Source organism: Nestor notabilis, unplaced genomic scaffold (genome assembly GCF_000696875.1).
Source record: "Nestor notabilis isolate BGI_N333 unplaced genomic scaffold, ASM69687v1 scaffold10925, whole genome shotgun sequence".
NCBI classification, from domain to species: Eukaryota; Metazoa; Chordata; class Aves; order Psittaciformes; family Psittacidae; genus Nestor; species Nestor notabilis.
In genome coordinates this window covers 62,793-85,516 of record NW_009930650.1, presented here as the reverse complement: position 1 = coordinate 85,516, position 22,724 = coordinate 62,793, and the positions used below count along the sequence as shown (strand labels likewise).

At 37.8% G+C, this 22,724-nt stretch overlaps 1 protein-coding gene across 1 annotated transcript in view; it reads left to right on the top strand.

Moving 5' to 3' along the window:
• Positions 1-2,899: 2,899 nt before the first annotated feature.
• CHST9 (carbohydrate (N-acetylgalactosamine 4-0) sulfotransferase 9) overlaps positions 2,900-22,724 on the top strand; it is a 78,390-nt gene continuing 58,565 nt past the window's right edge. The window contains exon 1 of the mRNA XM_010015506.1: positions 2,900-2,999. Coding sequence (XP_010013808.1) covers positions 2,900-2,999 — 100 coding nt within the window. The remainder of the gene's footprint in view (positions 3,000-22,724) is intronic.

The following is a 22,724-nucleotide window of genomic DNA, read 5'->3' as shown; positions in this document are numbered from 1 at the left end:
TCAGGTTACCACACCATGGAGCCGTGGTGCCCAGGACTGGAAGCAAAGAAAGATTTACAGCTTAACTATGAATGCTGAACCTATGTCTGGATACAGCTGATCTCTTCTGAAAATACTTAGGTTGAAAGTAATTGCTTGTTGTCTCTTCCTTCACAGCCACAAGAGAGCATTCGTCTTGATTAAAGAATATTTGCAGGTATTTCCTCTTTGCCAGGATGCTAGGGAGTGTTATTCATGACCTTTGCTTTTTAATACTGAAGGAGCAAATTTGTCAGTGTTGTGCAGCCATTTTTCAAGTCCTACTAGAGGACTTTTAGACACAGACTTTTCTTAATGTCGCTATCATTTTTTTATATCTTGGTTACAAATCACTACCTTAAATAAATTAAACTATTTATTCAAGCTGAAAAGCCTGAAAAAAACTGATAAGGTAGCAGAATAGCTTCAGATTTTGGATGGGTTTGATGTATTTAGAGTCTAACCTGTGCTAAAATAGGTAGTCTTAATTAAAACTGATGTTACTCCTGGTTAAAATTAATCTTAAAACTTAGCCAACACATAAACAAAGAATACAGTTTCATATAAATTAAATTTAAATAAAGTAATTGCAAGCAGCATGAAAACTCTTGATACAAAGATAATTGTAGTGACTGTGATGGTGGAGTAAATTGGCTGTAGGGTGTTTGATAGTTTTAAAAAAAATACATCTTGAACTGCTGTTGCGTTTTAGGAACTTCTATCCACACAAAACTGAAACTACCCTAGCAGAAGAAACATCTGTTTTCTTATTCACAAATGAAATTGCTTGGAAGTGCTCTTGATTTTACTGTACATCTGATGATGCAGGGCTGATATATTGAACTGCGTGCAACCCTGATGGTGTTTGAGCAAGGTCAGCTGTATATCCTATGTCATCATGTATTATAGATGCATGTGATGGCTGGTATAGATAAAGGAAAAGACATCAGCACTATTCCTTAGGTAAATCCTTTGTGGGCCGTAGTTTAATAAAACCAGTATTTTCTGACTTCATGAGGCAGTAAGGTACCCATTCCTTCTTCCTGGAACAGGTTTTAGCTGGATGAACTATCTGAATGTTACAGTGCAGGTGTGTTAGCACTCCTGGTGGTGACAAGAGCTGGACAGTCGGGGATGATGAGAACGAGTGGCTGGAGAGAGCAGCAGTGTCAGCCTGCACATGTTGGAAAAGGTCATGGAGATGTGGTGTGAGATACTTTGTTTTCAGCACCATCCATGTGGCCTGAGAGAAGTTTTTCTCACCTGCTCAAGGACACTAGTTTTCAGAAAGGAGAGCTGATAATGAAAGAATTTTGTGTAGTCAGAGGTGGAAACAAATGATAAAATCACAAAAGTGGGCTTATTTGGAAGCGTGCCACTATTCATGGTTTGCGTCTGGATCACTAGCTTCTTTGTTATGAGAAAGTTACGAATCCCAATCAATTTTCCCAAAAGAAACTGATTCCTGCTTTCTAGTACCTCCAGTTTGATTCCGTTCTTTCAAAGATACGCATTCAGATGCCTATGTCTTATTTATTTGGCTTTTTTGTTTCTATTCCAGATGCTGTCAATGTCCTTTTACATGAACAACACAGCTCTTGTCTGGGGGAAAACAGAAGAGGTTTGTATTTGTTGGTCCTTTGACTAATGGTTCTTGAGGCATTGCTTATGCTGGGAAGCTTCTGTCTTCTCAGCAGAGCGATTTCTAAAGACATGCAAACAGTGCATTTGCTGCATGACTGAAGTTAGGTGCAAAGACCTAAGTAAACCTTTTGGCATAGAAAAGGAAAAGCAAGTCTGAGAGTGCTAAGAGCACTGTAGGAAACAGTGCAAGAGACAACAGCTAGTGAAGAGCATTTTCATTGGTTTTGTCTAGTCTTCACTGCTTCATTCCAGTCCTGTGCATCATCGCAGTAGCTGCAAACATGTACGTGTATATAACATGTAGGAAATGCTATCACCGCAGAATCAAGGCAGAACGAACTAGATGCAATAAAGCACCTAGTCATCTTCCTTCCATGTTCCAGAGCCCTCTGCTGTGCAAGAAAGTAGTCTTTTTGGTAAGGTTTCACATTCAACCTCATTTCTATTGAACTTAGTGAAGAGAACTGGGTGTTTGCAAGTCCTTCCCAAACTGCAAAATGGCTGAGTGAAAAGACAATCCATTCATTTCCTGCAACATTACTGATATCATCTTACAATGACATCTGCAAAACTCAACTTGGATTCATGTTTGAGGGTAAATATCGAAGTATGATTCCTGGAAGTGTAGGCTGAACTGATGCCAAGGCACCGTGAGTGGAATTGTGTTGTGGGAGTGACTGCAGGCATCCTTCCTCGGGCATGCAGGGTCATGTGGTCCAGAAGCAGAGGTGCTGGGTTGCCCGTCACAAGTAACTGGCAGCACCGGGGTGCAACCTGGCCATCCAAGGCACCTCCAGCTGCTCCTTTAGCAGCTCAACTGTGACAGTTGGTGAGCACTGGCATACTGGTGTGACGCCTGGGCATCTCACTGCAGGTGTCACCTCCCTCCATTAGCAACAGCAGGTGATGTTTGGTGTTGTGGAGGTGGACTGTTCTCTGCAGCCACTTTGAGAAACACTTGGAACTCATCCAGGGGTAGAAGGAGCATTGAGATTGTGAGCAGAAATCTAAGCATTGAAAGCAATAGCTTGTAGGAGTTTTGGCTTGTATATAGAATGCTGTTTGCACAGTATCTGGTGAAGAATAAAAATGTAACACAGGAACTAGCTCCATCTTTTGTTATTCCAGGTTGGCGTCTCAGGGGAAGATACTGAAGAAGATGCAGGTATGCTGAAGATTTCAGAGAAGTGAGCCATGTGTCCTTCTGAAAGCTGAAAAGTAGCTCCCTGCTCGGGTCATGAACCTAAGACAAGTTTTTGTGTCTGTACTGATGTTTGGAGTAGCTGGTCTACTCCTATTTATGTATCTGCAAGTTTGGATTGAAGAACAACATACAGGTACAGTAGACTTTCTCTGTCTCTCTTTTTTTTTTCTTCTTTTTTTTTTATTTTTAAATGTAGTTGTGTCCTTTATTTAAAAGATCAGTGTTATGTCTGTTGAATACATGTGGGCAGTTGGGGGAGTTCCCCCATTTGGCAGTAGAATGGCACTGAAAACAGACTTGTCTTAATTGCTACACTTCATAAGCATTAAGAGATTTCTTGAGTCATGTAAGGTGCCCCCAGCTACCTGATCATATTGTATCAGCTTCATTTGCAAAAGCAGGTATTGCAAAAGCATACTATGTATGTGTGAAGCCAAGCAAGTCCAGTTTAGAAATAGTTCTGTACAATGATTTTCTGTGAGTCTTGTACATTTATGTGGCAAAGCGATTCTTTGAGAAATACTGCTATGTCTTATAGACAAAAGTGGTCTTTTAAGCAACAATGCTTATGTGGAATCATCCTATCCTTTTTTTTGTTGTTGTTGTTATTTGAGACAGAGTTAGATACTTAATTTACAAGACTTTTTTATATATAGCATCAGAGTCATATTGCAATGTCGGGTGAGTATGTTCTAGCACTCAGGATTATGCTTCTGAGTTGAATTTCTGTTGTTCCCCATTTACTGTATTTTGGTTTGCACCGCAGGTTGATCTGGTTACTTTATGGATGAAATTAAACTATGCTATTTATCTCAGCATCTAGCAGATTTTTGGTTCACAGGACCAGCCTAAAGTTAGTCTGAAGGGAATCCCCTGGAAATGGGAGTAGAGTGGATGTCAATAAGGTCCTCAACACCCATTGTCTTGCTCTGAAGGTCTACTTGTGTTTCTTGATGTCACATCCTTGGTTTTAGTTGTATACTTTTTTTGTTTTGGGGTTGTTAGGGTTTGGCTTTTTGTTTGTTTGTATGTTGATTGTTCGTTTTACCCCATTAACAATCCAGAATATTCCCAACTTGTTAAGAAGTCCTGACATTTATGTCCTTTTGTCTCTTGCTCAGCTTCCATTTCCTTTGTAAAACTCTGTAGTATGCTGGTAACATTATGAAGAAATACATCTCTAAAACCACATTAGTCTTCTGGCTTTATTGATCTGTGCTTTTATTCTGTATGAGCTGCTAGGCTCCAGTATGTTTTAGAGAGCAGCAGTGAGAGGGAGAATCTAGTGCATCACTCTTGCAACTGTTTGACAATGACCTTGAGGTTTTTTTCAACTAAACTGCAATGATCACAACATTATTTGGAGGTTGTTAATGTCCCTAGGCTGGTCCAAGATATTTGCAACCTTGTGTTTTGTTAATATATGTTAATTTTGTTAATCTGTTAAAAGAGCTAGTACAGACTCCCTTGGGAAAGGTTCTTTTGTAATCAGCACCAGGGTGCTGACACCAGGGTGCTGGAGGAAGCAGACCATGCCGCTGTGGGGGGGGAGGCTTCCTTGAAAATCTCTAACCTTGTCAGGAATGTTAAGGGCAGATATCCTTGCTTTCAAGGTAGTTCAGGAATGTAGATGATAATTGTAGATTATTGATTTATTTACTTGCTGACATTCCTCACATTCTTTGCATCTTTTCTTGTGTTGCAATTAACCTTTCTTTCCTTGAAGTGCTCCTTGTTCCTATTTCTCACTGGTTTCTTCCTTTCTTTTTGTCTGTATCTATCTACTATTAAAAAGAAACAGGAAAAAAAAATACAATAAAAGGGGAATTAGAACACAGAGCGTTCTTTTGGGCAACCAGATGTTTTCTTTGGGGTTTTCTTTGATGTATTGCCATAATCTTCTTCAGGAGAGAGGCTTCTCCTTGTACACATAAGTCATTTCCATGTGAAAACATTTCTGTAATAAAATGGAAACCTTTGGAGAACAACAAAATGGTTAGTGAGCTTAAAGTGTGGCTGCAATTTTGAGTGCCCTTTTATCCTACTGGACTGCTGTTGTGACAGCATTTCAGCAAGATCTAAGAAGAAGAATTTTGGCATTCTCTACAGTCACTAAGTCCTGCATGTCAGAAAGATCATAGTGAAAAATCACTCTTTGGTGTCTGCTCTTGCCTCTTCTTCCAGTTTAACATGGAGAGCCATTCTTTTTTATTTCAAACACCTGTATCTCTTCTAAACCTTCTGCAGCTCAGTTCTCTAATGTTGCCCCCTGTATGCTGCTTAAGAGCCGATATGAAATAAAACATATTTGCATATTCACAATATACATTAGTTCAGTTACGGGTATTCTGCAATTTTCATTTTTTCCCCCCTCTTCTGCTGTGTTTTTCATATTGCCATGTGTTGTGCACTGTGGCTTTTTTTGGGATGAGCTGTGTCTAGAAAATCCCAAATTGACAAGTATCTTTACAAGGATTTTATGTGTTCCTTTAATCGTATCACTAGTCACACAGCTGTAAAACAGCAAGATTTAATCTGCAAGTGCCTGAGCATGTGATTTGATGTTCTATTAAGAAATGGAAACTGTGCCTCATGCTTCTCAACTGCCGTGATATGAGCCTGTAGAGACAAGTGTGTGTTGTAGGCAGAACTATTTTTATCTTCCACTGTGCCCTGCTCAAGACCTACAGCATTCATGTTTGTATTTCGTTGCTGAAGGATGGAAAGTTGGATGTGTTTGAGTTTAGGAAAGTATCTGTTGTACATGAATGAGGTGCTGCTGTTTGCCATGCATTCCTCTGAATATCTGACTTGGAGTCTTTATAAATCCAAAGAGAGAATACATTTTACTTGATTGTCATGTTCATATTTCTCAGGGTCTCCTAGCTGTGGTGTGAATGATTCCCAATTAGATGTAGATATTGCAGGGAATCAGAAAATTGTATGGTAACTTACAATTCCCATATTAGAGTTTGTCCTACTGTATTAAAGTCAGACTGTTGCTTTCACATTCACCATTCTCATTGCTACCTTTTCTCTTTCTAGCTCTTCATAATTTTTCCCTGTAGTGCTAGACCTAATATCACTTTTTTTCATAGTTTGATTCCTTTCTCTATATCTCTCTTCTTTCTACTTGCTCTTCATACCTCTGAGATCCTGTGATTTGATTCCCCCATTTGCCTTACTTTCCTCTAGACCTGATTTTATTTAAACATGTTTTTTTCCTCATTTACTTTTGCAAACTACTTCCCTCATCACTCGAATTATCCAGCCCAGGAACACCTTCCCTAATCTTTCATCATGTCTGTCTACTTCAGATGCACCTGCAGGCTCAGCAGCTGGGTGCGCCTCTCAGCACAGCCACGTCTTTTGCTCCCTCCTACTGTGCTTGGAGTCTTCAGATTATTTCTAGTCATGTTTATAATCCCTATATGTTAAAAAAGAGGAAATCTTTCATTTACAGGTGTCTAAGAAACAGGTGGTATCTACACAGTGTACTCTCTGATGGCTTTTCAGAGACATTAGCAGACTGGGAGAACAGGCAAGTTTCTTGGTTTGGCTTTGTGCATGGAGTTTATGAAGACAGGATGATTTATCCTTACTCAGATGTAGCAGAGCCCTTCTGTTGGGTGTCTTCAGTTCACCTCAGTGGAGCAGTGTGACAGACTCATCAAGAAGAGTCCAGCATGAGTGTCAACACATACAGACTTTATCTGGTTGAAAAATTCATTGGCATCAATGCTGATAATGTGAATATATATGGAGCACTTCAGGTTCTCCGTACATAAATATATTCACTTACATATAAATTCATATACATAAAGCCTGATGTGAATTCACCGGAATCTTAAATCTTTACTTGACAGCCCTCCATATGATCTTGCATTCTTCAGTGAAAGCATCAGATATTGTGGCACTGATTAGAAAGCCATTACTATTTATTACATGCTTAGTAATTTCCAGCACCGTTAATCTTACACGGGGGAAGCGAACTACTGAGTCTTCCAGAATTGATGTGGAGTTTTATACCATGAATCACCTGAATTAGGGGGATGTGAGGTGCAAGGGACACTTGCATTTTAATCCTGCTGTATTATAGGTGTGAAATTGATTTTAAGCTAAGGTTTCTGATTTTGTACTTTTAAAACTTTTCTTTTTTGGAGTGTGCTGATGTGATTTAGTGTGACTACAAAATAATGTGTAAAATAGTCGCTGTTTGTGTGGGTTGATTTTTATTTAAACCTTGTCTAAGTGGAGCAATATTGATGTGGCTTAAAGTTCATACGTAATGCATTGCAAAGGCAACTGTTTACACAGAAGTCATAGTTTTCCTAGGCGGTCTTCAGTAAATACATTAAACTAATATATTTGTAGAAACCAGATTTGTAAGTAAAGGAGAAAGGGACACTGCTCAATAATAGTTATTAATCATGAATAATTTAGTTCTTTCAGTAATCTTGAAACATTTCTGTTGTCAAAGTCGTGTGTAGTTTATGGGCGTCTTCTCTGCTAGAGATTGCTAATATGCAAGCATATCTTCCTGATTTGCAATGTCCAGCTACTAAAATGAGGCTGTTCTAATGAGGCTGGGTGTGTTTAGGTTTTACCCTTCTGATCAGAATATGCTGTCTTTTGTGTCAAAAAGTGGTTTTGTTTCTTTGCTTTTTTTAAAAAAAAAACCCTCCCTCATTATTGGATTGAAGTAAAAAAAAAAAAAAAAAGATTCAATAGGATCAGTAAATGCTGTTTGGTGGCCAGTTACAGAGTTGTTAAAGTCCCAGAAATACTACAAGATTTTATGAGGTGAATTTACCATATCATGAGTTTCCTTCCCCCTCCCTCCGCCCCCCACCTTTAAGGTGTAGGGAGGGAGAGAACAATTGTCTGCACAAAAAAATTCTATTAAGAAACGGGTAGAGACTGATACTTTGTCAAATCATAATGATATAAAAGCATAAGTAAAAGCTAAATATAAAAGTTTACAGTTTTCAGAGCTAGTGATTGTAGAGTCTCACACCATTTTCACCACTTGCAAACCCCAGAAGCTTTAAGAAGAATAATTTAAATTTTCATACTGGTGCATATAATATTTAAGACTGTAATTTTCTGTTTGTGAGGGTGTTCTTCCTAGATGTCTGTTTAGCAGCCCTCAATCTTGCATCTCATTCACTTTACTTTTATCATTCCTGTAGCTAAATTTCATCTAATTTTAGAAATCCTTCTTTCTTAAACAAAATTCCTGCCATGATGTTTTTTTGAAGGCATTGTGGAAGAGCATGTCTGATTTGATGGTATGTTTTAATCCTTTGGTATTTAGCTTCTGTTTTCCAGTGGTGTTTAAAAAAAAAGCCAAACCTAACTAGGATGAGTTTTCTGGAGCTCCTTTCATCTATAGATTCAATAACATGTTTTTGCAGAAGCTGGTGACATTTCACTTATTATTGCGTATAAGCTTTTGACAACCCACTCAATCTTGTTCATAACTAGACCACAGAGGTCTACTTCTAGAAAAGTGTAGCACATAACTGTACTGAGGACACCTGAACATACTTTTTCTTGCCAATTTTCAAAATATGAATTTCGAAAGAGGCTACTATAACTTTCTTATACCTATAGGCGCGTACTGCAGAATTTGTACTGTAACTATTGCTGGAGGTTTTTTGGGCTTGATATTGGAACACTTACATAGTGGGGTGCCCTCTTCCCTGGGAAGGTTAAGTGTCAGTCATGCTGACTTCAAAGTGCTGTTCTGAGCTGGATATGAAACATGCATAGGTAGTCTTCACACTGTTTTCCAGCTTTTCAGATCCTTGGAGCAGAACATCTATATGACATTTGTAAAAGTGATTTTACATGGAGCTTTTTTTTATCATTCTTTCTATTTCTATTTCTATTTCTATTAAGCAGCTGTGCTTTGTTTTACATGGTATATGAGTTATTCAACTTCTGTTTGATTTTCTAACAGATAGGCTGTCATTGAGTGTTCAATTTTCAGTTATTGTCCACCAGCATTGTTGCTATTAATAACTTTCAGTTCATAGCAACTCTTCAGTTCCAGAAAGTCCTTTGCTTAGAAGCTGATCATTCAGACAATGAAGCCCTGCAGTCTTGTCTCTTCAGTGCACCGATTGTATGATGCAGTACCGTTTAAGACACATGTAGCTTTACACAGCAAGAATACTATAGGCGTAATTTTTACCTGGCAGGTCATTTAGAAGTAATAGTAGAAAAACTCTGAGGTGAAAGTTTCTGTGTTCCTGACTTGTTACATTTTCCTTAAGTGCACAGCAGGTCTTTAGAATAGCAAGTGATTGCTGCTGGGGTACATTTAAGGCTGCTTACCTCTGTGTTTGATGGTGAACTGCTTTGATATGTTGCTTGATTACAAACAGTCCTGTTAGAGCACGTGATGTGGTCTCTGCCAAAAACCTTTGGCTTCTCACTATAATTAAATTAGAAATTCTGGTATTTGTTTTTAGTGTGAGTAAATACATATATGTATGCATGCACGTTTACTTCTAGTATCCTCTTTATTTCCCTTCTTTGTGTGGGAGTAGGGACTGCTGGTGGGAGAAATATTTTGGAGAGAAATCTCTTCAGTGCTGTCAGGTATTTGGATACATGAGGATCAGTTTATATGGTAGAATTGTTTTGGTGCTCAGTCTCAAGAAACTTTGTTTCTGTCGTTTTGCTTCCATTTTACTCATTTGGTAAATTTTTGCTTCCATTTTACTCATTTACTATAAGCAGGTTATTGCTATAAATTAGGGATAATTCTTGATCATCTTGCAACATCTGTGAAATAAACACTTCAACAGGCTGACAGGTTACAAGTAATGGGATCCATTTCAGTGTACAAGGGATTAATGTCCTACAGATGACATATATGATTTAGCTGGAAAAAATGTGATGTACATTTCAGAGAAAAGGGTTCAGGGAAGAAGAAAATAAGGAAATTTCCTTTGCTTTTTAAAAAAAAAAAATCCTAGGGTGTTTGGGTTTTTTTTATATTTGAGGTTTTATGTTTGCTTGCTTTTATTTTTAATTTAAAGGTAAACATTATTGCATGGCAGCATGGACATTGGCTGGGCTTTCAAGTTTGGGTTTCTGCTGCCTGAGACGACTGTCTCACTTGTATTTTGGGGGGGTGTTGTATTTATGTTAATGGCATATTTAAAGAAAAAAAATGTTTCTGCATTTTTACAGTATTTCTGTGGAAGACATTTCATGACTGTCAGCTTGAAACTGGGAAGATTCATGTCACATCAGCATATAGTGTCTTCCTTCCCAGCTCCTCCAACTTTGAGCCTGATGGCTATATCTGTAGGAGTGAATGTTACTGTCTTCAGTCGCAAAGGAGAATTAGTTGAGTACTATCTTGTTTAAACAACAACAAAAAAAAAACCCACCTAAGAAACCTTCCAAAGTTTGCTCTATCTATCCAAAGTTGGGGTGAATGACTGAGTCATCTGAAAGGCTCTTCTTTTTGTAAAACTGTGAATATTCATTACTCAAGAAAACTGCAAAATATGCTGTATTTTAAGCATTGCCCTGTATAAAGATGAAACTGTTCCCAGGCATGTATGAGCCTCACTTGATGTAAAATGATGGGGAATAAAAGAGCACACACTCCATTTGCTTTGGATTTTGATTGGTTTGATCTTGATTTAGCAAAGATGTGCAGCAGCCTCCTGTGCTGCCTGGAAAGCTGTAGCTGGCAGCAAGTGGTAACAGTATTTTGCAACCTATAAAATAGTTATTCCCTGCAGTAGTTCTTTAGGAACTCCCACTTTTTCCAGCCCAACTCATATCCACTAGAAATTATTGTTTCCTTACTACGTTGAGAGCCTCCCCACGGTAACAACATCCAAGACTATCACTGACCTCTATTAAACCTGTGTGATACCTGCTAGCAGATACAATTTGTTCCTCACAGCTTTGTTGTTTCAAATGATGTTGTTTATATTATAACCATGAAGCTTTCTATCACGCAGTTCCTGGCAGAAATTCACATGGTATAGCTCTAGCAAAATCAGGCTGAGTAGGCACAGGTTTTGTCTCTTAATCCTCTGGCTTCTTATGAGGTACGCTTAGCACCATCTACAGTGGACAATGACATGAATTATAAAAATGTCTGAGCAATGATAAAAATCTCCTTTGGGTTTTTTTGAGGTGACTAAGGATGCTAAGCAAAGATTCAAGACTTCACATCACCTATTTAATAATAATTTTCCTGTTTCCAGTTCCATTGTATTCTAAGAATAAAAGCAAGGCATATTCAAAGCTAATTCTTTCCAAACTACTACTTTTGGTTTGGTTTGGGGGTTTTTTGTTGACTCAGGAATGCTGCAGCACAGAAGCTCCTGGAATGGCAGGAGCAGGATATGCGGTAACTGGTATGAGACAGTGGTTGTAAGGAGTTCAGTTCACATGCAAAAACCTGCTGTAAGCCAAGCAGACAACGGGATAGAAAACCTGAAGAAAGTCGTTGGCCTTGGAAAATTGAGTTCCTTGAGAAACAGGTACAGCAAGGCAATATTTGTCTCCTGGTGGAGAATTTTACTGCCCTCAAATGTACTGGATGATGGCCTAATAGCCACAAAATTTGACATGCACCTCGGTGTATGTTTTCTGAGTGTCATGGACACTGGGTAACATCCAGAAAAGTAACTGAAGATCAGCAGCCTAAGGTTAAGAATAATCAGAATCAATATTAAATTTCACTGTGAGCAAATGCCAGGTGAAAGAAGAGATGTTAACTGATTTTATATTTAATGTGATTGGAATGGAACAGGTCATTTCAGTACCAATTATAATTTAGCAATAGAAGAACTTGCCCAGCTGTATGTACGTGTGTAAGGGCATAGATGGAGGAAGAAGCCGTTAAAGGTTTATAGTACTTTCTGCTACAGATATATTATAATCTAGGCTTAATACAAGCATGCACTTAGAAACAGCTCAAGTGAACTTAGGGTTTTTAGAGTCACGCGATTGTGCCCTAGTTATGGGAATATTGTCTCTTGGTAAATTATTTGCAAGAGAAAAGAGGGTTTGGGGATTCTGGGTTTTGATTATGGTCAACTAGAGAGATGTGGTACGTGAGTTCTGTTAGCTGCAGCTGGAAGCACTCAGTTGTATTAAATAGAAACAAGGAAAATAGCAGTGCCTGATGCTTCACCATTCATCCACAAAATAGCTCTGTAAGGAAAGAAAATATTCCTAATAGGAAATAATAAATGTAGTAAACATTGCATACAAAGGCAGTTTTCTCTCTGACTTTTGATCATACTTGATATTCTTGCTTTAACTTTTGAAAAGAGCAGACACAGTCGTTCCTGCATTGTTGACAAAACCTCATACTTTTTCTGTTGTTCAGAGGTGTATGCCATGAGAGGTTACTTTGACTTTGCATAACCATACTGCATTTTCAGAGAATGGTATAGATAGGAGATAACATTATGTTTAAAAAGAAAAGAACATACCTGCTCTCATGCAGGATGGTTCCCAAACACACATTTGTGCAAGTCTTGATGTGAGCAAGCGTCTTGCTTTCTAGCATTGGGATGGGGGCCATGGATATCCAGTAACACCTATTTGCTGTGATGTACAGATGGTGTTTTCTCTGCATAGCTGTGAGTTGCGGCATGATTCCCACCATTTTGGTTTGCTGGGGAAGCTGTCTGCTGTGGCCAGGCTTGGCAGGACTCCAGTGGGAATGAAAATAGAGTGGCATGCACACTATGCAAACTTTGTAGGAGGGTCAGCTACTCCACTGTGCTCCACTGAAGGGGGCACAACATCGAGTTCATGCTCATGAGGGGGACAAACTGTGCAGAGCAACAAAGCTGTTATTTATGGGGACTGGCAGGGTAAAGGCCACCATTTATGTCCTTTGTAGAGGGCTCTGGAGGCAACAGTGGAGTAAGAAAAAATGTAGCTCTTTTGGTTAAAGGATGGCTACTAGTCATGGAAGCTTTTGGTTTCTTCCGCCAAATATCCTTGTGCCCTGTTACTTTTCAGATTTATTCTTACTGACTTTGGACTCACAACAGTGGCAGCTAAAGGAGAGACTTTAGTTAGCAAAAGGTTAAAGCTGGGTCAATAGAATTTCACTTTTTGCTCTGCTAATCTATGCAAAATTATGTCTTTATTCCTGGAAAAATGTTTAATGGCCAAATAATGCAGTGAAATCTGTGTTGAAATACTGTTACTGTATTAAGAAAAAACGTACTACAGCATATTAAAGTATTACAGTACACTTTTCAAGTGAAGTATGGCAAGAAAAATGAAAACACATACAGATGCATTAATTTAATTTTTCTTTTCTATTTTTCTGTCTCTTTCTTGCTGTCATTAAACATTCATTAATGCACAGTGCCCCTTGTCCACTAGTGAGAACTAATGGGATACAATCTGTTGACACGGGTCATCACACTTGAATTGTGTGTAAAATGCAGCCTGTTACTTTAAACATGTTATGTACATAATTCATAAAATGTCATTGCTTTAAGATGATTCTGCAGTTACGGTCAAGAACTGTGGTACACTTCCCAGAAAGATCCTCATCTCTTGTTGATGTAGGGCCAAAGAATCAAGACTTCTCATAAATTTCATCTTGATTTATAAGCTATTTAGAAACACTCGAGCTGAGTAGCTCCACTGAACAGTTATTAATAAAGGCAGCAGAAATCTGTTTTCCTTAGAAACTGAAATTTCCACAGGAATACAAGATCCTCAAGATGTCTATACTATTCTGCCTACTGGCAATCGTTGAAGAGGTCACTGAATACATAAAATACTGACACTGGTGAAGAAACAAATCTGTCATGTTCTGTGATGGGAGGGAAAGAAACAGACAGGCAGGTTGGTAGAGGGGCTGGAATTCACTTGGATGTGGTTTTCTCTTTTTTCACTTTTGCTGGGTCAGATGCTGAATTATTATGCAATAATAAAATCCATTTTATATGAATAGGCTCCTAATCACTAAAGAAATTACTTGTAGGAGCAAAATCATTAGAGAGCTGCCTGACTGGCCTCTGATTAAATGATATCCAATGAAGCAACAAAATTTTTAAAAAATGTATTTTTACAAGAATTATTTGATGATTTTTCTTCTTCCTTTCTGTGATCTTATGTTAATGATTTGCTATTGCAGTCTTGGGACTGGCAGCAGAGAAAATGAGATGATTAAAAAAAAACCCTCTCAAAAACCCTTGGGTTTTTCCCTGACTTTCAATTTAGTTTCACTGGACTGGGGGAGGCAACTCAATGTAACTGTGCAATATAAGAAATAATACAAGCATGATTATTGTATTTTTGGCTTTTTGTTGTTGTTGTTTTTTTAATTTGCTTTATCCTCTTACAGATGGCAAAATTAATTTCACCCTACTTCTTTTCTGTTACAATTTTTCACTTCAGTGTGTCTGTGTTGAAGATGAACAGGCAGATGAGGCTGGGCTTATGTAGGCTGAGGCAGTTGCAGTGAGGTATAAATACTTCATGATTTATTTAACCTTTGAGCAGAAATTCCTTTCTGGTAGAATTAATCTGCAAATAGCTGTGGTATGCTACCTCTTAAGTTATGATTGATCGTGCAATATAACAAAACTCTATTGGCATCAGGTTTAGGACTGATGTACATATAAATATAACCCAGATAAAACTGCCAGATGCTGCGACTGACGGCTGGTTTCAAGGTATTCTAGGCAAGTAGAGCCAGCCTTGCCTCTCCTAATACCAAAATATGTATATCGTACAGCTGGCATTAATATGCTGTGAATAAAACATACTTGAATGACAGCTGGGAGTCAGTTTAAGCAAGGACTAGTCTGGCATGACCGATGCAACACACAAAAATAAATAATGGACTTTCCTGAAAGTTAGAGGTTAATCTTGGTATTTTAAACGGGTTAGTACATGTGGACTAGTATCAACGTAAGGCAATCATATTAATTATTTGGGGGAGGTTAGCTGTTTATTTTGCAAATTTTTGCTATGCTTTCAGCATTTATTTGTGCCTGAAGACCAGGTATTTCCACTGGGTCAGAGGACTGCCAGAATGTCTAACTCCAGAGCTGGTAAAATAGCACCTTTTTGGTTTCGTCCCCCCTACAAGGGCTAAAGATCCAAGAAAGGATCAGAAAGCTAGTTTCAGTTCAGTAATGTGTTTCTTGAAGTTGACACATTCACTAACAAATGTACTTTGCAAATGTTTACCACTTGAGGTAAGTCAGAGAAAAAAAGGTTCAAAAAATGGCAGAGGAAATTGAATGCTTTCTTGAGCATCAATAGGAAGGGAGGGTAAGCCAGGTATAACAGTTGCTAATTCTAACTTCTGTTATGATTTCTGTTACAAGAAATGTGCTAAACACATATTTATTGTACATGTTAATGTTTTTCATGATTATGCCTTACCTTGGTGCAACATTTTTTGGCAGTTCCTATCACTGAAATGTTTTTGCCCCTTGACAATGCTGTTTCTCACATATCAATCATTAGTTAAATTCTCTATCATTAAATCATATTCCAGTGACACTGTTAAAAGACTGCTGTCATCACACAGCCATTCTGAAAGGTAGGAATTGAAGAATTAATATTGTAGGTGCATTAACCTGGCCAGAATTTTTCTTTTTTCTTTTTTTTTTTTTTTCTTTTTCTTTGAGGAAACTTACGATATTTCAGATTTTTCCAGAACTCCAATTCTCACTGCTATTTCTTTTCCTGTCCTCCACGTATCTGGAAGAAGCTAATGCAGCTGCAGTTTGTAAAGGCTTTCAATGGGTGGGTGAATGTGTAGGAGCATCACCTTTTCTTTACAGTGAGAAGTAAAAATACCTATCTTCCTCATGGGAAGATCACTCTGTGCTTCCAAGAATGATGCTGCTTCTGATCATTCAAGTGATCAGTAGAATTAATAAAGAATTTTTTCGTGCAAGGAATGCTGAAGTTCAACCAATTGAAAGTACTGAAGTGTCTGCTCCTGCTTTCTTTCTAAATACTCTTTTTCTTTGATCCTTGTTGTTTTCCTCTGATGTGATAGTGCACTTGTGCAATAAATAGTAGTAACATTTCAGGTAGTTATATTGCTACGTACAGTCACATCTTGTTCTTAAATAAATAGCAATTTATTATTTTAATTTGTTCAGTTGTTTAAAACTGAACAAATAAATATGTTTACGTTTCATGTAATGTCAAATACTCTATCATCAAAAATGTTTGCTCGAAACTGCACCTCTCTAGGAGCTTTTTCCAGCTACTAATAAAACAAAATATTTGTTGTGGGGGAAGAAGTCCTAACCTGATGTCTAAACATATAATGGGGAGTAACAGTACGCATTTGTATGTGGAGGCATTGCTTCGTAAAGGTGCTGTGAGCTGGGGAATGAGGAATGATGGAAAGAAGGGAAGGCAGGTCCTGAAAGGGAGGTTAAATAGGTTTGGTGGTGTGATATTCAGGAAAGAAAAAAAAAGCCTGGGAGTTACAAACTAGGTGAGTTCAAAAAAAAAAACAAAAAAAAACACCAAAAAAAAGGCCCAAATCAGACTCCTATGAGTTTTCTTTTCTGAACAGGACATTTTAATCAAGTAGATCCATAAGTAGTCTTTTAAATGAGAAATGGTTATAGGACATAATGACTTAGTCTTAGACTGCCATGAATACCAGTGAGGGGAAGCATTCAGACAGCTACAAAACTGAAAGCTGTAAGTTTCACTAAGTAGAGAAATGCTACGTGAGCTAAGCAGAGAGTACTAGTGTAGTGAGGTGATCATAATCTGCCATGTAAGACATATCACATCACCTCTAGCTTTAAGTATCTGAAGCAGAGGCTTATGAAGCCAATTTTCTTGGCAAAGAAGAAGAAAACTAAACCGGGTCAGGTCCAAAGGTCTCTCAGGCTTAACATACTGTCTGCAACAGTGCCTAGAGCAGACTATGTAAAAACAAGTCAAGTTTATAATAATAATTCAGACAATTGTCTTTGCCCTTTGTGATTTATAATTTAGAGGCTTCCTGGATTGGAGATGTGCTCACTAGCGCTGGATTATTCCTTCTTCCATCAATTTGTACAGTGTCATCTTGACTGATGCCTTTCCTCTGGGATTCCACTGCTGGGGAGCGCCCAGCTTGAGTGTACTGGAAACTCCTAGTAGCATTTTTCCAGTGACGCTGTTTAATTCTATGGAAATATTCATCAGAGCGTGATATCACTGGATCGCTAAAACACATTTTCCACCTTTCCACCATAAACAAGAGTGTAATCACAAAATTAAAAAAAAATGACTAGCAGATGATTGGCTCAGCAGAACATCCTGGCTACTTTTTTTACATTCTTGGTATGTTTCTAGGCTTTTCTCTAGCAAAAACTCTACACTGGGAATGATTGAGTGTATCGCTTCAGCTTTGTAGTTATCAAAGAATGGACAGTAACTTGGAGAATGTTGGTTGCCAATTAGTTTTTAAAAAGGGGATGAGGTAGATATCTATTTAGCTGTACTCACGACTGTTCTGGGGTTGACTTCCCACATGTGTAAATAAACTGGCTTTGAAGGAGTGAAATTTTGATAAGAGCAGGTCAGAGATCTGATAGGCGTTTAAGGGGAGAGGAGCTTGTGTTTAAAGCATTTTTTCCACAAAAGGGAGATTAGCATTTTAAAAAAATGAGTAACAAGTAGAACTGCATTTCCCTGCCAATGAGTGACTGAAATAATGATTAGGTTTTGATTAGAAGGATATTTTTCCATGCTTTTAACGAAACATGTATCTCCTAGTGCCCGCGACTGAGAAGGAGAAGAAGTAAGTGAGTATTTCTGTGGGTTTTATAGAAAACATCGTGTCCTGAATGCCACATTTGCTTAACGTTGTTTGTACAGTGATTAGAAATGGAGCTGACAGTCTGAGTTGGGCAAAACGTTTGCAGTGTATGGATAGCAAATAGAATAGTAGGATAGCTTGGGGTTTTTTATCATCATTTAAATGAAATTTTAGTGTATCAATCAGCTGCAACACCTTTGGGAACAGAATAATGATTAAACAGTGTTTGTGAAGCTATTGCAATCACCCTTGTGACTGCTTAGAGGAACTGATCTGCTGCCATTTCATCACTGAAGACCTGTCTGTCATTAGTGGAGATATAGGTATGCCAATTCACTTCTTCAGCTTAGAGAAACTGAGCATATGACAGCATCTGAGGGTGTGCTACCTATGAAACTGCTGCCAAACTTTAGCAGACAGAAATTCAATTTTCTTGTCTTAGCTGACAATTAACGAGGAAGGTGACGGTAGCATCAAATGGTTTCCACTGAATGAAATTTTTCAAATGTGAGGAATGCATAAACGGAAAAAAGTAACTTTAATAATTTGAAGCAACTTAACTAAACACTAATAACCATATTTTTTTTTGAGGAAAAAGCCCACAAGCTTTGGTGGGTCAGAGACAGGCTTTAAGAAAAATTATGCTTAATACTAAATAGATGCAAGTAACTACATTAATTTTATCAAAGTAACTAAATGCAAATAAAAAATAGGGGCTTGCTTATTTTAAAGAAAAATGTAATAAAAATAAAAATTACATTATTTAATCTCTCAATTTTCTTTTTAAGGAAGTGTCTGATTCAAAGCAATATATGGTGTATAGCTTAAATTCACTATCCTGTCAAAAATGGAAAAAAATTAGAATGTCAGACTTCCCTTAAAAAGAGGAATTGAGGTTTCTACCAGCTGTAACAAAGGCCCCTTAAACTTATGCTGATACATTGGAGATGTATTATAGATTGCCATATTTGAATTTAAGAGTGAGAAGGCAAATGATAAGGTATCACATAATTTATTTGACAAATGTACTTTATTTAATTAGGTACAGTACTGCATAGACTATTAGCAAACATTTTGGAGACTGTCCTCTAAAAAATGATTTCTCATAAAGAGACCTTGCAACAGCAATTGATTAAGTTTTGATTTGAGATGAAGGGATATCAGAATTTTGTGAGCAAAGTCTGCCTGTGCAGTTTATTGAGGGATAAGTTGGAGAGTCTGACAGAGAAATCATTTTTTCCTGTCCTTCGTTGAACTTGTGGGGGGGTTATTTTAATTCTACTAAGTTACATTCTCTGATAGAAACTGTACTGTGTTTTGTTGGAACTGTTAGATAAAGGCTGCATTCCTTTTTGATTGAATTCCTGAAATGAAGAAAAAGGCAACATTCAGTCACAGATTAAAAAATCTCCAAAGCCAATCTGATCTAATATTTGAAAGCTTTCAGAAAGTAATAAAAGCCCTCTCAGTCTATAATTCCTTTCTTTTACTCATTTTTTGTTCTGAGAAACCTTGTGTTTGTAAACAATATAAATCCTTCTTCAAGAATAAATTTTCTTGGGGAAGAAGTCTGTTTTTAGTAACTGTCCAGTGAGGAGAGGCAAGAATATGTATCTTAGATTGCTGAATCTCTGCTGAAGAAGTTCAAACACTTTGTTCAGTTAAAAAGAAAATAAAATTATAGCCACTGACTAAGCACATGGTAACTGTTTTGATTACACGACTTCTCACCTGATAGTTTCTATCAGCCTGTCCTAATGCATGCTATACTGAAACAGTAAAGGCTCACTGGTGAACATAAAACAGCATTTGAGAAAGATGCAGAGCATTCCTTCTATATGTATAGTACAAATGGATAGGAGAAGGCGACATCTGCACTTCCTTTTCGCTGATACAGTGACAAGCGGTAGATGCGACTGCAGGTTTATGCGTGCTTTATACGTCCATTTTTTTTGCCTGACGGTAGAAATGCCAGTATAAATTTGACTCCTCTCTTGCTTAAATTGCAAGGTGTCAGTCAGTAGTTGCAGTGGTTTATGGAAATGAGGGTAATGTCAGCTTACTTCAGTGTTACGGTTTTCATGCTTTAAGCAAAGAAGACCAATTTTATAGCTCACTTTTAGACTGAGAAGTTTGAGCCATTTTGAATTTGAGCAGTAATGCATTGTAACATGTTTCCCACACAGTACTGAACATGACATGACTGTTGTCACGAAGACACCTGAATGCTTTCAGCTCCTGATTTTAGAATCCCCAAATGAGCATCTTTAGATGCCCTTGGGTGTAAATAGTCCTGTGTCATCCTGTGTGATGACATCCTGGATGTCACTGCTCTCCCACCCCTACTTAGGTAAATGCTGTTCCTCTTATGTGTCCCAAAATAAAGAAATAAAAATGGAGATTTGCTGTAGTATTTTAATCTGGGACATTAGTACATTATGGTTGTGGAGTCTTTTGACCCCAATTTAGTTGAAGAAGATTGAGATTTTCCATTTCTCTGTTAAACCATGGTGATGACACTGGAATAAGGGAGAAGCTTTGTGTTGGTCTAAGGGGATTATGGAAGGCTTTGTGAATTGTGTATGGAGATTCATCAAGGAAGATGTAAAGAGATTTCAAGGCATGAATTGTACCTTAAGCCTAGGTACGTGAGTCATGAAATACAGGAGAAAGAAGGAGACAAGATGTGTAGGAGGGAGTTTGAATAGAAATGTTAGGGTCAGTAGGCTGATCTTCTCAACCACTGCAGTTGGTGGAGAGGGGATGCTTCCCTTCGCCCTCCAAAGTAACTTCAGATCTTGTTCTTTCCTGTGGTATAGTGCCAGTGAGGTTGCTGTCACGTGCGGTTTGGACTAAGGTTAGCCAGAGAGTTGGTAATATTTGTTATTTGGAGCATGGGCAGACTGGAGGGAATAGGAACATCTGTCTGAGTGAAACTGAAAATGTATTGGGAGCAGACACGTACCGTTGCAGGTGAGTCACTGGTTTGAAGTTTCAAAATAACAATGCTTTTTTCTTTTTTCTTGGGGTAGATTTTATTTTTTTTCCTTGTTTGTTTTTTTTTTCTTGAGTTTTTGTTGGTTTGTTTTTTTTTTCTGGTTGCAGTTACAAATCCAGTTTAATTATTGTTTTCTGAGCACCTTCTGTGGAGCCGCTGTCTTTCCAGGGGCTTAAGAGAGAGTCTAGAAAGAAGCTAATTTCCTCTGCCTAAAATTAGCTTTGTGAATACCCCTTAGAGGTACTACAGTTTGTGTTCTCTCTATATAAACATCTTAAAGAGGGTATGCAAAGGAAACATAGCCATGCATAGAAAGAGGTTTCATATTGCTAGGTTATATAAAACTGCAAATGTTTGCCAGATTCTTCTCTGGTTATTCAGCTTAGTTAACACTTTCTATGTTGTATAGTCCTATTGTGGTTTAGTCCCAGCCAGCAGCTAAAGCACCTCATTGCTGCTTGTTAACTATCTCCACCCCCAGCAGTGTGGGGGAGAGAATTGGAAGAGTAAAAGTGAGAAAACTTGTCATTTGAGATAAATACAGTTCAATGGGGCAGGAAAGGAAGAAAATAATGATAACAATAAAAGAATTAGAATATACAGAACAAGTGATGCACAATGCAATTGCCAACCAATGCCCAGGCAGTTTTCGAGCAGGGACACCTGGCCAGCTGTCACCCTAGTTTATATGCTGAGCATGATGTCATATGGTATGGAATATCCCTTTGGTCAGTCAGGATCAGCTGTCCTGGCTGTGTCCCCTCCCAGCTTCTTGTGCCCGTTCAGCCTTCTCATTGGCAGTGCATGGAAACCTAAAAAGCCCTTGGTTTAGTATAAACACTGCTTAGCAATAACTAAAAAATTCAGTGTGTTATCAACATTAATCTCATACTAAATCCAAAACGCAGCACTGTACCAGCTACTATGAAGAAAATTAACTCTATCCAAGCCAAAACCAGGACAAGTTCAAGTTAACATATTAAAGATCCTTTTTAAAGATGAGTTCAGGTGCTGATCAATGAAGTGCAGATGCTCCTCTGTGAATATAGGAGGGCAACAATAATGCAAAATAGATCTGCAACATAAAATGATGCGAGGAGAAGGGTTATTTTGTGTGCTGCACCTTCTTTCAGCCATTATACATTCAAAAAGCTTCTTTCTGTTTTATTAAGGTAGATGGTTTTCATAGGAGAGGTGCCCCAGCCCTCTGGTCATCTCCATGGCCTCCTCTGGATTTGCTCCAGCAGGTCCCCTCTTGTGTTGACCTCAGAGCTGAACTGCGTACTGCAGGTAGGGTCTCACAAGAGTGGAATAGAGGGGCAGAATCACCTCCCTTGACCTGCTGGCCACACTTTCTTTACTTTCTCATTTATCCTAGTTTAAGAACGGTCAGTAACTGGTATGTCAGTATGAATACTTAATTTATTGCATTTAGAAGGCAATTCTGTTACCCATCTCAAATTTTTTGGTTTTGTATGTCCTTTTATATTTGGCCTAATAAAGCAAAAGAAGAAGAAAAAAATAAAAAAAAGGCAAACCCCTGCAACAAATATATATATATGCTTGATTTAAAATATTAAATATTTAATTAAACTAATAAATAAAACAAATTTAAAAACTTAAGTCGAATGAATTCACAATTGGACTTTCAATAAATATTATGTCAGTATCTTTAAGGCAGCTGTATATAACTTGAATATTCACGTATTAAACAGTCAAAAGAAGAAGATAAATAGGACTTATAGTTCACTAACATAATTTAAACTAGAAACACATACACAGGTTAGTCTTGTATTTCAGCATCCACTTTGTCCAAAGGAGTGGTGATAGATGTTTCAGAGCAGTTTATATTAAAGTTATTAAAGCTGATCACAGTGGTCTAACAAGAGTTGTTTCAGAACCAGATATTTCATAAGCTTCTTTACACATCATAGATCTATACTGCATGCTTACTTTGGGGGGAGAAGGTTAATGTAAATATTTAAACATTTTGCATCAGGTAGAATAAGTCTTAATTGAGTCTGAATATTTCTGCATGTAATAAGTAA